Below are 18174 nucleotides of genomic sequence, written 5' to 3'. Positions count from 1 at the left end.
CAGATTGCTGTTAACTGAAAGGTTGACTGAAGTCTTGGATTTTTGGTTTTCACTACTTTTTCATCATTTCTTTTTCTGTCAGGGAGAGAACAGAGAGGTCAGCACAATTTTCTAAAAGCACGTAAATTAAGCCCTAATATCCAAGCATGCCATTTCCCTTGGATCTAAGCCAGGTGTACGTGCTTCAAAACAGAACCAGCTAAAAAGGCAGTTCTTTAAAAGAAACCAACAAATACATAAGAAGTTGCTGATATTTTGCTATTTTCTTTGCTAAATTTTGCATCCCTGCCCTAAGAGTCAAGTGTGTCATGTGGTGTAGTACTACACCAGATGGTAACCTTACATAACTTAACGATCATCATTCTCTTTTGGTTCTTTCTAGCACAATTACTTTTGACATTGGGTGGAGGCTTTGGAGGTAGGGGAGATCAATACAAACCATCATTTTCCCTTCACATCAACAACAGACTTTAGTACAGCTGAAAATGGGGCTGCTCTGCCTTTAAATCAGAGCTTTTTTCATACCAGAGCACCATGTTTTAAAGAGAATACCATCTGTATTCAGCTGCCTTTTTCATTTTCCTAGGTTGTAAGTTCCAAACTACTATCTTGTCCTTAATGTAGACTAAAAAGGTGCAGTGCTCTCCTTTCAAACTGCTATTTCTAGAAGTGCATCAAAATAAACTCAGGTCAGCATCACAGCCATGTCCTCTCCTGCTTCTTCCTCAGTATTTTCTTTATGTACTTACTTTACTTTTGCTACCTTTCCACCCCATCATTTCCATCCCAGTATTACTTCCATTGCCTCTTTGCCCTTACTCATGTCTCTCTGCTATGCTATTTCTCTTCCAGTTTCCTTCCTCACAGGCAAACAACCTTGCTAAGGAGTGGAAGGTACAGCAAGCTACCGTCTCATTTTAATGTTCTTAAAATTTAATTTCATAAACTGAATGGAAAAAAATCAATCTGGTTTTAATTTTGTTTACTAGAATATTGAATGCATGCTTTAAATGGGAAACAGTAAATTCTTAGAAAATAAAGGACAAATTCTTCAGCTTATGTGAACTGGCAGAAACAGCAGACTGCTTTCTTATTGGTCATAAATGCACAAGATTGTTTCCAGTTTGCATTGACCTCAAAAGTATGTGGAACTTAAAAAATTTAAACATACAGGAAAAAAAAAAAAGTGACCAAAAATCAAGTACATTCAAATATTCAACAGAGGCAAAAGGAAAATTAAGTTTCCAAGCGTCACAAAAATGCATGAGAAACACTATCACAGGGTTTTAACAGTTTATCATATTTTTCTCTGCAAGCCAAGTAGCCTATTTTTACTCAACTCTTTTCTCCCTTGTTCATTCTTTCTGTGAAAGTCTTATTTCAACATCAAAATCATTTTCATCATCACTTTCAAATTCATTTGAAAAAAACCATGCTGCTAGATATTTTTTTTCCAACTATGTATCTACGATTTGGATTCATTCATGCTGCACTAAGCACTGCCACTAACAGTCATATGATTCCAGAAACTTAAAAGCAAACACACACATATGTCCATTAAAAAATATAAATCATTGCCACCAACAAATATGTTCTGTAAGTTTTAGTGTCCTCATTATCTTTACATCTTCCTAAAAAGTTAATTTCTAGCACTATAGCAAAAAAAAAAAAAAAGAAAGAAAAAAAAGACTCGTATTTCCTGCAACTGTCATTTTCTTTCATAAATGCTACTGCAGGATCTATCACAGTCTCTAGGGGAATTTTATTTTAATCCTTAGTGAAGATGTTTCTGAACAGCTGACTGAAACAATTCAGTGAAAATACAAGATTTGTAATTTCACCATAAGTAAGAAGTGGTTAAAAGATGTATTTTTTTTTTTTTTAGAAGCAAAAACATTCATTTGCTGAAAAAAAGTAAAAAAGTTATCCAATAAAGAGAACCAAAAGAATACGCATATATGTAGACTAAAATGGCATTAATTAAAATATGTTTTTCTCATAAGGTGGTCTACAGCTCCATAAATTATAAGAAAAAGAATAACTTCATTAATTCAAAGACATAAAATGTAATTGACAAAAAACTAATGGAGAATAATTGTCTACAAAGCTCAGAGTAAAAGAATCAAGCCACAGATGACATCAGAAAGTTGACCTTTTTGTGATTTAATCAGTATTTGTTCAGATTCCTCAGAAAACAATATATATTGTTTTTCTTTTAATTATATATATGTATACATATGTATCTATATACAAATTACATATACATACATATATATATATATATATATATATATAAAATTTAAAATTTAAGAATTACCAGAAAATAAAAATTCTTGAGTGTCAGAATCTCCTGCCATGAAAAAGACAGGAATGATCCATCACAGTGCTGCTTAAATGTAATACTAAAACTCCCAAGGTCCTTCGAGAATATCGACTATAGCTTCTCTTCCCATATTCCATTCAAAATCATCACTTTCTTAGTGACTTTAATTTTGAAAATAATGTAATATCTTCAGGAACATGACTGAAGCACAAATTCCGTTCTGGGGATTTTCCTTCACTGTGGAACTTCTTTTCAGAATAGAAAAGGACAAACATTTTGCCACTCTGACAATGAAGATAACCATTAAAAAGGTACATTCACACAAGACTGGTTGACTGCTGTCAATAATAAAAAACACACACAAATCACACATAAATGTTTCTCAACCATGCTTTCTAAAGCACTGTTTGAATTAATATATAGGATGCCGCTGACGGAAGACTCTCCATACTACAAGCTGAACACCAAGTCATGAAAAGGAGGTGATTGCATGCCTGACCAAGAGAAAGGGAGTTATTACTGAACCAAAGAAATAACGTGTACAGTGCTAAGTAATGTGACAATTGTATCTACAAAGCAATGAGATAATGCTTGCAGTCAGTCAGAAGTGAACACGCTTTTAGGAACAGGAAAGAAAAATAAATTTTGTAAAAAGAATCAAGTCTGTCCAAATTCCTTAGAGGACTCTGAAAATAAATTTATTCATGGATGCTAGCATATATTACAAAGAAAAAGATTCTGTCTCATGAATGTAACTGAGCATACAGGAAGATGGAATCGTTCATGAGGTGAGCTGACAGTAAATAGACTAGAGTAAGTTCAAGGGAAATTAAATACACGCAACAGAGAGAGACCTTTCCAATTTAGCCTTGGCAAAAGAAGACAAGTATATTTTCTGCTTTAATTTCTTACCCCATGTACTTTTTTTTTTTAAATGAATTTCTGTTCTTATGTCATCTCTTCTAGATGTTTTAATAAATACTACTCATTTATCTTTAACTCATTTAAAAGTAATTACAACCAGATAGCTAAAAGCTGTGTTTCTTAAGGACATGCATGGCAAATTTATGAATTAGGTGAGTAAATTGCTACAGCTCCCAGAACATTTTAAGGGTATTGTGAAGGCAAAAAGATGTGCTTTCACAGGTGCTATGTAGACCAATATGACTCACTAGAAGGAAGTGAGTATGTGAAGGTTTTAAATTATTTTACTATCCAGAACTGAGGCACTTTTCCTACCAGTAATGTGTAATATTAAAGTGAAGTTTCAGATCTTAAGTTTTACATTAGAAACACTTGTAACTATCAGTCAGCAGTTTTAACCTCAAAAAAAAAAAATTATCTGAAAAAATGGATCCCAAATCTTCTGACACGGGCTCTAAAACCAGACCATTAGGTTTGGTTGGTTGTTGGTTCTTTGTGGTTTTGTGATTTTTTTGTTTTGTTTTTGTATGGTTTGGGGTTTTTCTGTATCAAGCTCATATTTAGAGTTCAAAATAAGCAGAAATCACGTGACAATCCTGGCCTGAAATTATCCTAGCACAAAGCCTTTTTCCGTCTTTCACACATATCACCTGCAAATTTCTAAAGTATACACAGACTCCAGAGTTTCCTATTTAAACACAAAAGTTTAAAAGTCAATAACACACTAAAAGCCAAATCCTCCTAGTAGTGTAATTACTAGAAATGTAACACTTGGCTGCAAACCTATACTATTTTTTTTTTTCCCCAGTAAACTGGAACACTGGAAGTTCCACACAGATGTTTAAGAACATCTTTTCAGTGAGGGTAATAGAGCACTGGAACAGGCTGCCCAGAGAGGTCGTGGAGCCTCCTGCGCTGGAGATATCTAAGACCTGCCTGGAGGCTTTCCTGCTCAACCTACTGTAGGGAACCTGCTTTTAGCAGGGGGGTTGGACTTGATCTCCCAAGGTCCCTTCCAACCCCCATGATTCTGTGATTGCATGCTGCTGAGTGTTTTAAGTATATTGCAACACTCACTGCTGAACTACTCAGATTAACAGCAAACACCAGGTGCAAAACAATGTAATAGAAGAATAGTTGCAGCAAGATTGTGGAACTGTTCATAAAGGAAGTAATTAAAGCACTACTAAGGATATATTTTCATGTGAAAAGTATTTTAAAATTGCAAATGACGTGGGTGTTATAATTTTAAAATGCTGCAGGAGGTATCACAAATAGCTAAGGAGAACAAGTCACATAAGATCAAGCGTGAGGGAGAAAAAAAACTACAGTGCGCACATAGTTAGGCCATATGTCTTCGGCAGATAAAGGCAGAGTTCAGATAACAATTTATAAAGAATTTTCTGGATGCATTTGTCTGGTCTCTAAAACACTAAACTTCTTTATCTGGAGTTGGGAAAGTTTTCAAGAGTTAAAAAGACCTAATGCATAAGTAATTTATGATTATGAGTAGGAATTATGCTCCTTATAATGAGAATTACTGAAGCAGGAAACTGCTCAATATGTGTCTCTGTGAAAATAATGTACTGGATAAATCCAAGCCGCCCAAGAAACTGTGTGCATCAGCAGTGATTTGGCAGCATGCATGCCATTTGCTTCCTAGAGATCTATTTCAAATACATTATCACTTTCACTAGTTTTATTGCTTTTCTTACCTCTCTTTTGTAGTAACTGAATTCACATAGAAGATTCCAGATCATGCCAACCTAAAAAAAATAAAAATAAAAATTAATTCCACAGATATATTCAAATCCCTAGCTAGACAAAGACTTTTTTAGTTTAACACCTATGTGGGGAATGGTGTTCCTGCAAAAGGTCTGCATGAAACTAATTCCCAATGAAGTGGTTTTCCTGACTAGACTCAGTGCAATAAAAAAAAAAAAGATAAAACTGAAATGCTGCAGAACTAGTACTTCATACTATCACAGAGTTAGTCCTATTTCTAGTAGTGCTGACAGATGAGTAAATTACCACCAGTTGCTTCTTAAGAAAAAGAAGTGTCGAATTCTTTTTTTCCAGTTTCACAGAGTATTCTAAAAATAAAGTGAAGGTTTTCTTTCTATTCATCTGCTGGCTCAAAAACAAGAGCCTGGAGCAGACACCATCTTGGTGTAAAACTAAATATATACCAACATTTTAAAATTGTTTAAATATCTAAAATTATCATTATCTAAATCATTATTCCATTAGTATTACACATCAGATTCTGACATTTCTTCAGCCACGTGCATGTAAAGAATTAAAAATGATTCTCACTCCCTAAAATAGAAAACTACGCACAAGATCTGTAATTAAATTTACATGAATAACCAAAACCACACTGACTTTAGCAGTGAACATGAGAAATTGTTGCTATTGTGTTAAATGAGATTAGCAAAACAGAAAGATTACCCATCTGAACTGGGTTTAAATTAAAAAAAAAAAAAGCTGACATCAGTCTAGAATGCCTACGCTTTATACAGACATTGAAGCTTCTCACCACCAACTTCTTACCAACCCAGACAAATCAGCCCTGTTTAAACCTAGGCTGTCCCATTCAAGACTGGATTGAAAAAGCTTGCTATGGTTTCCACCTAACATGGAGAAAATCCATGCTGAGAGCCATAATTTGGCTCAACAGACAGACTTGACAATCAGACAATAATAATAAATAATAAATAAATTAATAAATTAATAATAAATTATGCTAAAACTATGAGTGGCTAGAATATCTACGAAGTGTAAGTTTCGTGAATGTAACTGTTGATCTGTAAAGTAACACCATCACAAGCTGAGCTGAAGCTAACTAGGGAATTTGTTCACTACACTTAAAGAATAATTAGGACTGCCACAAATAACATTTTTATAAATCAGAAACTTACAAAAGATATATAGTTTCACATGCTTTAGCCTTGCAGGTGAAGAAGAAAACAGAAAGTATATCTCACTAATATTTAGTCAAAACAGAACCATGTCAACACAAATTCAATGAGGAGAGCTAAGTACATAATATTTGATCACATTATTATTATTTTTTTCATATTAGGCATCAGCATGAGAAAAACAAAATTTTTTAATGACTTATCTTCAGAAGAGTCAACAGATAACTGGACATTTTTTTTTGTGATATGAAAAGCAGATATTTCAGCTACTTTACTACTGATTTGGTGAATAAAAGACTTGAAATATTTTCAAACTAAAATCACTTATGAATACTTGTAATTATTCCTATTCCAAAAATGCACTAAATCATTATAGCGGAATTTGTAGTCTTCCATGTAGTACACAGAACAAATACATTCATACATGAATGACAGTAGTGAGCACAAATACTTGATTATTTTTTTATATACAAATAGAAATGAATAAGTTATTTATTTATTTGTTGCTGAAATCAAATATTTCAAACTGATCTACATGCAGGAAAATTCAATCTACCATCTGACAAAAAGTTCGTCTTCTACAAGTTAAAAGGAACCCACAATAAACAAAAACAGGTTTCATTTGTTGGGCTTTTCCTATCCAGCAATCTTAGAATCAAGTCAAAGGAAATCAGCAGTTTAAGCTGCATTTTAGTCCTGCAGCTACTGAAATTCTTCAGGATTCAAGGATGCAAATATTATGAAAAAACAAGAAAAGACAGTTCATGATGCCAACGTATGACTCTGAAGAGTGAACAGCTGTGGTTTCAGGCTCATGAAAACTAAATTACATATTTTAGCTACGATTCTGAGTCATTAATACAACATAAAAGTTTCCAGATGTCTTATTTTCTATTTTTGATATGATAATGAAGCAAAATATGGTTTAACATTGAGAACAGCTATATTCAACAATTCTTCTTTTCCATGAATAAGCACCTGGTACCGAAGGGAACACCCAAATGGGTTCCTCTTGAAGTAAACATATTCTTTCTGCTGGGCAAAATGTCTGGTCACACAGAGCTCACTGCAGGATTATCACCTAAAACGGTCGATTATTTATCCTCTGCTTGTTAGTTTACTTCTGTAAAAGCTTTTGACACATTCTGTGTTGGTGAAGGATCCGTGGCTGACAGTCATTGAGAATAAAATTAATATCTGTGGAAGTGCAAACGTATGAACATGGTTTTATCACATTGAGGAACATCACTTAAAAAAAAAAGTGTTTCTTGGCTTCTCTACAACTCAGTAATAGTCAGGCTAATTAGTACCAATTAAAGCAGCAGTTTTGTAACATAAATCTTTCAAACAGATACTGTTCTGACCTTGCTGGTATTTATCAGGATTATCCCTATAACAGCAGCTGAATACTACTAGCAAGATCTCAGCTTTTCTAGATGTTATTTGAACACACACAAAAAGAAGGCATTTTCCTCAGTCAACACTACACACACAGGAGAAACAATAGCTACAAAACAGTAATATTTGTAATGAGGAAGACCAAGGAAAAGAAAATAAAATTGGATAGAGCAAATGAATTTGAGAAGAATGAATTTAAAGAAGAATCCATCATACCGCACTGAGAACCAGTCTTGTTTTTCAATAGTTTAAAATCATTTAACGTTTCAAATCTTCCATTTCTCATATTGTCTATAGATCCAGGGAATGCTAAACCTCTCTGTTGCTCATTGCCTCTTGACACATCTTTGCAATCTTAAGTCAGAACTCTCAGGTAGTTTCTGAACTTAAGTAGCAAAACTTCCTACATTCTGACATGCTCTCTCGATGCAAGACTGTTTAACTGCAAGTTTGGGACAAACATACAAAAGAACAGCTGCAGTGAAATTCCTGCAGTAAATTTACTTGAAAAAATACACGCATACAGTCCTAAGTGCATTTTCAATATAAGTTGGAAACTTAAGTGTTGACTAAACAGAACAAAACCTACCACAGGATGCCCCCAGGAAACAGTCACGCCCAGTGATTGGGTCTAGATTAATTTCAATAACAGGAATCAAATTTCACATAAAGTAAGGAAAGCAAGAGAATAACAAACCCAAGAAAAAAAGCCCATGTGAGCATCTATCTTCTTGGAAGAGAAAACAGGAGGAGCTTGCAGTGAAACAGAACTGGGGCAAAGAACAACTGATGGCAACGATGCCATGAGATACTGAAAAAGCAGCTCTAAGGTGGCATTTCATCCTTGGTGGTACAAAAGCCCAAGTCACCAGGTTCATAGGTCAGCCTTCAGTCACACAAACTCAACAGGAGACCGGCTACAGATGAGTTTTGGGCACAGATTCTGACTTACCAGAAAACATCTAAGATAGACTGATGTGTAGGCCTGCAAGTTTTAAAATAGATGAAGCTTTTTACCTTAAAGCCATGAATTCTGAAATGAGACAGCTATAAAAATTTTAGCTTCTATTAAAATAATGAAAACAATTTTTAGTCCAGGGGGTTTGGAAATACAAACTGAGATCCAAAAATTAATAGAGTCAAAAATAATTAACATTGAATGGATGTAGACATCATGACTTCTCATAATGAACTGCCCTGAGAAAAGGGTGGTTAAACACTCAAAGTTGAAAATGCAGCTTCTCCTAATTGCTTTACCTGCAGCCACCACTTTAAGAGCACCTTCTGCAAAGCAGGGGAGGAAAGAAAACCTATTCTCTGGGACCATTAAAACTAGCGATCAATGGCTCATACCACTGCAGGCATGGAAACAAAGTCTAGGAGGTAATAAAAGAAGCAAGCAAAACATTAGGCAACTATGTGTACTGGTAAGAGCCATCAGAAGCAGACAGAAGTGGAGGTTAAGGAATTAATTGTCTTTTCTGTTTTGTTTTCCTTTTTAACTGAAGACCTAACAGAAAGGTAACTGCTCTCTCTACTGAAGTAGAAGAAAGGCAAGAAGGCCATGTTTTATAAATGCACAACAAATATTTATAATGTTCGTAACAGGGCTGAAAATATCAAATATTCAAATTCCATTTTTTTTAAACCTGATGTTGTGCAGTGCTCTGCAGTTCAAGTTTGTGCAAATTCCAAGAACATGCATGGCTAATAACTTGTTAGCATTAACCTCAGATAAGAATCTCTTAAAATTTCACAGAAATGTAATTTTAAAGATTTTGCTACTGTACAGAAAAAAAACTTTTTTTTTTTTTAAATGAAGAATTTCTTTCTTTGGTTGTGTTGGAGAAGCTGTCATCTACCAAATCAAAAAATGGATTTGTTAGTGAACCAAAAAGTTCTGTCCACTCAAAAGGAAATGGACATGTGAGATCCTAGTAAGGACAGGGGCTGGCTGTTCGCTATCTCAACTCCTCACCACTTAAGTAGCCTATTAAGTTTTAATATTTCTGTCAATTCAAAGTGAAAAAAAAAAAAGACTTTTTAGAAATCAAACAGGTAAGAGCAACAATAAGTACTGTCAAACTTGTCAGACAGCTCCTCTGAATAATATTTAACAGTCTGACACAAGTGCAATTCAGTCTGAGTAATACTGTGTGGACTTAACTTCTGAACACCAATGGTTGCAGCTCTACACTGGATATATAATCACAAGTTTGCCACACAGGGTAGGAAGATAAGCATTTGAAAAACATAGTTTGATATTAATATCAAAAACCCTAAAGCCAGCAGACAGAGCAAATTATTTTACACTAATTAACAGCAAGCACACAGAAGGATTACAATAAAAATGTATTTTTCAAAATTTATATATAATCTATATGCGTGTGTGTGTATATATATAATATTATATAATATATATATATTCATTTTCAGTAGCCACCATGGTCTCAATGCTTTCTTTCCAGCATTCTAAACCAATAGGTGTTTTAGGTGTTTCCCTCAAGACACAAAACAAACATTCTGAGTAGATCCTAACACACACTGCTGTTCCAGCAAGATAGAAAAAAGGAAATTCTCCTCTACTTATTTTTCACCTCCATTATATAGTAATCTATCTGGGCTACAAGACATCTAACAATAGGGCATATGCCCAACTCAAATTCTTAGGCATCACACTATTGCTCCACAGATTTTAATTCTAAATTTAACTGAAAACTGAACGTCGTGTACATTTCCTACCTTAAACTTGAATGCAATATAGTACATTTAATTCAGGCATTAGAGACTCTAAGGCAGTTCTGAAGTCAGACAGAAGGGAGCAGAATGGGAAGAGAAGGAACTGGAAATCAGTATCTGCATCCTCATACTCTATTGCTCCACAGAAAATAGTTGTGCAAAGCCATCAGATGTGATTTAGAATGAAGAAAAGTTTCTGTGTTATTCATTTGAGTCAGCAAACTTAGCACTACACTGTGAGATAGATATTCATGTAGATTTTCATACTGAAAATAGGGAACAACTATAGACAGATCACATGCAGTTAGCAAATACTTACACTTTCAGCTTTACAGTGTGGCACTCAATATCAAGTTCAAGAGTTCTGACAAAACATATACCTGAAACATCTACATTGAGAAAATAGACTTTGTATTATTTTTTAACAATGCAAAAAGTAATCTCAGAGTATGTTCTGCTACAGGGAAACCTCAAAACAGGTAACTCATGCAGAAAAAAAATGGATAAACCAACTACCCAACCAGTTTGTTTGGACTACAGGTTTACACAGCCAGGAAAGGTGCACACATTTTCGCACAGAGAAATTCAGAGCATGAATGTAATTCAAAGTTATACAGCAAAAATAACAACAAAATCTGTTGAAGGAAAAGCATTCATCAGTGGGCTGCCATGCCCACAAATACAGAATTGCAGCACCAGGACCTAAGCTGACAGGTCAGAAGTAGAAACTAGACATCATTAACATAAGATAGAAAACGCTAGAAAATGTGATTTTATTCCATAAACTAGGAAATAAAGCAGTGCCTATATAAAATAAAGATTCTATCCAGCTGTTCAATTACGCATGTGCTGAACTATGCCAACTCCACTGGAAAACAAATTAGTGGGCCTAATTAGCAATCCCCATGATAGCATCAAAGACAGGGAAAGATCTTTATGAAGATGTGAGCAACCTAAAAGGGACTTTACACAGAAGAGAAATTGTGCTTTCAGTAAGAGAGAGCACAGATTTTTGTTGTGTCAGCTAATGAAGTGTCTCAATAAGCAAAGGCAAGGCACTGCAGAAATGCTGTAGATCAAGGAGCGTAAGGTGGCAAAACATGAAACCATAGAAAAAAAGGCACGGAGCAGATGTTGACTGGTGACTTGAGCTACTGAAATCCCTAAAGCACAACTGATATGTCCCAAGGCATTTTACATGTGAATAGTTATAGATCATAGGTTCTTAGAACAAAACTATCAGTTGCAGTGTGCAGTTACAAATATAAGCTTCAACAGAGACTTCTTAGCTCAGGAAATGAAGCTTGAAGCAAAGTCTGTATTCTCCTTAGAGGATTCAAATTTTTTGTTTGAAGCATGAACTGTATTCAGATGGGCTTTTAAAGCAGACTTCAATGGACTGCCCAACAGAATCCCACAGAACCAGTATGATGTGTTCACATTTTGTGCTTCACATGGCCAACACAACTAGAACAAACAGGGATGAGATCTGACAGCTGGCCACCAATTCCACCAACTGGTAATATGACCTTCTCAGACAGAAATCTTTATTTAACCTTCTTGTTATCCTTGCAAAAAAGCCCTCAGCATTACCCAGACAGCGCACAATACATAAAATATGACCACAAAGAACTATTTGAAACTGAAATTTCTGTCATAGGAGACAACAAATACCAAAACAAAACTAACAAAAAGCAGTATCTAGAAATAATTCTACTTGATAAGTAAAAACAATTTAAAAATAGTGTCTTTTTAATCAATTGCTTTTTTTTTTTTAAAAAAAAGTTATTAATCACCAAGCGTGCAACTATAACTTATACTCAAGTAAAATAGAGAACAAAACAGTGAAAATACTCCTGAGAATTTACTGTGAACCGTTAAATATTTCAACGTATGTTCAGCCTTTGGACTAAAGAATTGATCATCACCAAATTAGATTACTAGACTAAGGAACACACATAAGATACTAAAACCTGTCCATATACTTTCTGGGCACTTGTCATGCAATCTTGACCACATCAGCACTGAACAGAGACTCTTAATCATCTATATCATTTTTCTATCAATGATTATCAAAGGTTTGCTTTTTTGCTGCCACCAAGAGGTGGGGAGCACTTCTCAAAACATGCAACACAAAACAAATCAGCATTTTCAAGAACAGATTTGTTGAGCCATGTGAACAAAACAAGAATATCCCTCCTAAGGTAAAATAAATCAGTTATTTTCAACAATATTTGCTGACATAATAGTAATAGACTAATTCTCCTTAGTTGTTAAAACTACTGCACTTTTAAAAATAAATTATGTAAACACTAATAATTATCATCATTATTTGATGACTTATGATAGTAGTAAAAAATTAGAACAGCTCAACCAAATAGGTAATAATGTCAAGATACACCCAAATCCCCAAATCCATTTATTATAATTATCTCAAGATTTAAAATTAGAGACAGCTGTTTTTTTGTTTACAGTTTACTGAAACTGAGTGTATTCAGATCAGTAAGCAGATTTATCACTAACTGTAAAATACATTTAAAAAATCTTGTATTGCTGACATAAGGATATTACTCAAACTTCAACACTAGGAGATAACAGGATAAAACTGCATTTCTATTAAAATTATTGATAAAATCAACATTCAAATAATGACTATAATAATGATAAATTATATCAATGCTGAAAGTATAAAACCAAATTAAAAATAGTCAAAATTCACAGGAAAAACTTTCATAATGTCAGAAAAATCATAGTTCAAAATTTCACCGCAGACTTGATAATTTATTAAGTAAGGTTGAATACATACAACAAAAAGTAGAAATAGAACTTACAATTATGCCTGCACATAGTAAGAAACTAAGAAACAAGTCTTCAAAAATATTAAAAGCTGAAAAAGCAATGACAGAACTGTGTGGCCTTGCAAAGGGTTTCAAAAGGAATCACTTCACATTTTAGCCTGCACAATGAATACAGAAACAAACAAACAAGAAAATAAAACATACTAATTCACACACTCTTCTCTGCCTTACTTTCAACTCCACTCCTACCTATTCCCTGGGTTTCCAATAGATTTCTCTGGCATTTTCAGGTGCCGTACTCCTGTCTGAACCATGACTTTGTTGTCCCTGTCTGACATCCATGATCAGTACCATCTCAGTCTTATCAAGGTACCCACAACTAAGTGTCCACACTGCTATGACAATGTCTCTTCTTTCAATTACCAAAGCTGACTTAATTATGCAATCATCAACTGAACTCAATATTCATAACAAATGTCTCTTGCTTTCATTTAAATACCATCCCTTAGAACACCCATTTCTCCTTGTAGAGAAAGCTGACAATGCTCACCAGCTTGTGTAAGTGAAAAGAAGGAAATTCGTTTCAGTAAATGAAAAGAGAGAATCTTTGCCCAAACACATACTGCCCTCTTATAGGCAATCTCCTGATGGTTTATTATTGACTCAAGTTCATGTTCAAACACTTTTCATGTAACATATTTTGGGCTTTATGTCGTTAAGCTGGAGGAAGAAGAGTTCCCAATAAAACTTACAGGCATTCAAAGAAGGGGCTAAGTAGAATCAGGTTGTTTTACATAACCCATGCAGTATTAGACCACAAGGCAGTACAAATACAATCAAGATCAGATGTGAGAAGAGGATTAAATTTCTCTGAGAACTGCCAGAACAGATGACAAAAACTATATGCCAACTTTATGCCACATTTATGACAGCTGTAGGAGGACAAATGATACATGATCCAGAAAAGAGAAAGGAAGAGATGGAGGGATGCTACCCCGATGAACATAAACCCTGCCTGCAGAAACTTAGTACCTCAAAAACACTGCAACATTTCGGATTCTTTCGGATTCAACGATGTGAGTTTACAATGAATTGACATTTTGCATCATGTGGGATTTTGATTTCATTTTTATCTGATTCTCTGAGCCCTGAAGCTAGATATACTGTATGATTTACTCAAAGGCCCTACACAGAGCCCTCATATCAACACGAATGTATAAACATCGAAGTCTATATCCAGTTATTCAGCATCAGTTACTTCCATGTCAGTATTACTGAGAAATCTAGCATACAGGAAGTTTTTCATCACAGGCTCATAGAACAACTCAGGTGGGAAAGGAACTCCGAAAGCCAGTTACTCTAATCCCAGCTCCCAAAGCAGTACCAGCTAGATCAGGCTGCTCAGCTATAAGTATCAAAAAGTTCTTCCTCATACTTAATTAGCATCTCCCATGTTACAAATTTGGGTTCACACACCCTCGTCCTGTCACTGCACTCAGTAGCGCATTTCTGCTTGGTTTTATTCTGCATAGGTGAACTACTAACATCACTAGCAAGCCTCAGAACTTACTCCAAATGAGTATGTTCTGATCATCACTTGACAGCTCACTTCAGCCCCTCTTTGTGACGGAACTGCCTTCCAGGCAGGTTTGTTATTCCTCACCTCTTTGGACACATTTGCTAAAATGGTTATTTCTGTAAAAATACCTTATTAACCACAGTTACTGTTGTGCACCATCTGCTTTGGTGATAATTCACGTTATTTTCAAACACAGTTATACCTTCGATTAATTCTTGCTGTCACTGAAATAGGAATAATCATTAGGAAGAATATGGACATACAAGTCAACACATCAACACTTCAGCCTTATGTTCACGCTGAAATGCTTCATCAAGCAATGCAAGACATTTATTTTGGTTTGCACAACAGTAGTAAACCTCCATTACCAGTCTTGTCATTTAAATACCTATAGCATAAAATTAAATTCAAATCAATACTGATATAACTGTTTCTACTCCTGAGCTTCTGCACAAAATGTAGTGGATATGTATGAAGATAGCCATTCTGTCCTCCCCTATAATTAGCACCTAGCTACAGGAAAAAATATTTTCTATTATTCTAGTATTCTTCAGCTTTGCTGAACCAAACACTGTGAAAAGAGAAAAAGCAAGGAAACCATATTATTCATATAGACATACAGCAGAGAATCTAGCCTTTCCTTTTTAACAGTCACTCTTGTACATTCATTACCAGATATCTGTGTTTCTCTGCAAGTGACAAGGAATCAGAAACCACAAACTACATTAATAGGGAATGTAATAGGCAAAACATGGAAGAGACCACAGCTGAACAGATGTCCACTCCTATGGACAGCGTGCATCGGTAGCATCAACAGTGAAAGGAAGAAAAAGTCTAGTGTGAGGTTCAAAGAATTTCAGTCAGTAAGCCTCATTTTCTCAGTAGATGGTTTTAGAATTTTTGCAAGATCAAACTGACTTTTTCTACTTGCTACTAGCAAAATACATGAAATAGCTCTCTCACGTGAGTTTGATACACTTCTACGGGATCTATCAAACCCAGCACATGATCCAGGACCCATTAAGATCAAGAAGAACACTTCTATTAATTGCAGCAATCACTGGTAAATGACCAGTCTTCGTGAAATGCTGAACAGGACAAAGTTTAGTCTATTTGGCTATACTTAAAGGGAATGCCTGATTTGATTTCCTCATTTTGTTTTACTATGGAGGACCTGTTCTTCCCCCTTTCAGTGAAAAGACCCCTATTCATGCACTAGATCACTAAGTGGTTTATCTCATATCTGTAACAGGACCTTATCCTATTTTATTTGAACCCTCCAACAAAATAATATACAATATCAACAATTTTGATACCAAAACTTGTAATAAAATGATCTACTTCAGTATTGGGTATAATCGTTTTCAGAAAGTTGTGGGGAATTTATTCTGTTTTTCTAAGGACACAGAATTAGGCCAATGTTTTTTCTTTACCTTAATATTCATTGCCATGTATGTATACAATAAATAAAAACACATCTTTATTGACAAAACCTATGATTACTTCAGTTTTGTACCACATTTTTATTTCTTCCAATTTCTTTAGTTTTTGAAGTTGCAGAACAGTTTAAAAAATACTGCATTTAATTATGAAACAGCACAGAATACCATGTAAAGATTGTGCAGGAGTACATGAAACTAGATACATACATGAAGAAAGAATCACTGTCACTGAAACAATCCCTTCCTTTCAGGTCCAAACAATTGAAATACTATAATTTTGTAACTTAAAATGTAGTTAAGAAAAGGAGTCCAGTCTTAATATATATACATATATATATATATACTTATGAAATCTATGGAGGTACCACTAGAAGAAATAATGTGCATACTTTTGAATCTAGTAAATTGTGATTAAGAGAATACAGAAACAGTGAACAAAATGGTTACTTTTCTTCATGAAAAGTTACAAATCTCCATGAAACTCTTTAAAGACTCCTGCAATTACAAGTATAAAAGGTTAGAGTTCTCAAAAGCAGCAAGTATGCAGATGATATTCTGCAGATATTCAGAGAAAACACACGCTGATGTGTGATGAAAAGGCTTTCATCTTCATGACTGACAACAGATTTTTTCCATGATCGCTTAGATGCAGCTTTCGGTAGTATCTCAGGTTTTGAAATAAGAATAGTCAGTTGGAAGAACATGGTCATACAAATCAACACGTCAACAAGGATAATAAATAAAAGATAACTAAGATGCACTGTTACTTACAGCCACCTCAGGGCTCAGGTACATACTAGAAGAATGACAACACTATCCTTGTTATTTCTACAGTCTTTTGAATTGGAACTTTAAAGAGAGAGTAAAATACTCTGATTTCTCAGTCCACCTCTGCTTGTTAGGTAAGAACAAGGTCCTTGAAAATAAGTCAGGCAAAGCTACTCATCAATCAAGGATTTCTACAGAAGTGAGTATATTAGCCATGTTTTCCTGTTTGGATTAGAAACTTCGTAAATGAAGTAGGTAGGAAAGATGATGTCCAAAAAAACCTGCATAATCCTGGAAAAAATACCTAAAATGTCTGACCAGACCAAATCTTCAAATAATACATGATTTGTAATCCTATAAATAAAATCTAATATATTAAAAACAAACAAAACAAAGCAAAAAAAAAAAAACACAACACCAGGAATATCTCAAATTTATCATTTTATAGGCACAATTAACATGTTAATTAATTTAGTTCACTTTTTCTTTGTATGCATTTAAATTATGTTTAATAAATGAAAATGCAACACATTACTTTAGCCCACAACTCTGTCTTTGCTGAGTGGTAAGTTGGTAGCTGCTCATAAAGCTTTCAGACTTAACTACTAGTTCACATTTGGTTGAAATTAGCCAGCAGTTTCAAATCCACTCAGGCATAAACTGACAGGTCAAAATGAGTGCTGGTAGGATCTCACAAGCCAAATTTCTGTATTTCCAAAAAAAAAAAAAAAAAAAAAAGCTCTCCATCTCTGTCTTCTCCCTCAGTAAAATGCAAGCACCCAGTGTTATTAGGAATAGTGGAATGGAAACTTATCAAAAGAAACTGCAGAAAATACTTGCACAAGGTGCCAATTTTGTGTCTACTACAGATGCAAGATGTACTACCATCTGGCTCTGAAAAATATTATGCCTCTCTATAAGCAGCTACAAACAAACTAAGACATTAAGCAGTGAATATGACTTATCAGCTTAAAACCAAACAGGAAAAAACTTCAGGAGAAGCAAGCTAGCTCCTCCCTTCCAACCAAGTATTAACATAAAAAGCTATTCAGATTACTTAATAAAATCAGTGGCAATTTTAAATCCGAAGAAAATAACACTGAGAAAAAGCAAGTACTGTAGGATAAACAACTCTTTAGCAAAATTGTGTTTTTTAATTATGTGATTACTCACTGCACAGTTAATTCTTGGAAAAAAAAAAAAAAAGAAAAAAGAAAAAAGGCAGATTTACAGTGTACTGAAATAGTCCTAGATGCATGAGAGCATATAGCCTATTCTGAGC

General features: G+C 34.5%; 1 protein-coding gene across 18 annotated transcripts in view; it reads right to left on the bottom strand.

Moving 5' to 3' along the window:
• LOC308193791 (uncharacterized protein) overlaps positions 1–18174 on the bottom strand; it is a 70151-nt gene that overhangs the window by 51026 nt on the left and 951 nt on the right. For 8 of the 18 annotated variants that reach the window (XR_013949922.1, XR_013949923.1, XR_013949924.1 and 5 more), the window contains exons 2-3: positions 7147–7365; positions 4963–5013 (exon numbers count right to left, since the gene is read on the bottom strand). Coding sequence is in view for 2 of the 18 variants with exons in the window: in XM_080588825.1 (XP_080444951.1) it covers positions 4963–5013 (51 nt within the window). In the remaining 16 variants the exon portion in view is untranslated. Of the gene's footprint in view, positions 1–4962; positions 5014–7146; positions 7366–8518; positions 8557–18174 lie in introns of those variants that run through there. The other 10 variants (XR_013949930.1, XR_013949931.1, XR_013949932.1 and 7 more) reach the window with 3 other exon arrangements.

This window comes from Anser brachyrhynchus (genome assembly GCF_964034855.1).
Source record: "Anser brachyrhynchus genome assembly, chromosome: 4".
Taxonomy (NCBI): domain Eukaryota; kingdom Metazoa; phylum Chordata; class Aves; order Anseriformes; family Anatidae; genus Anser; species Anser brachyrhynchus.
This window is presented reverse-complemented; position numbering and strand designations above follow the sequence as displayed.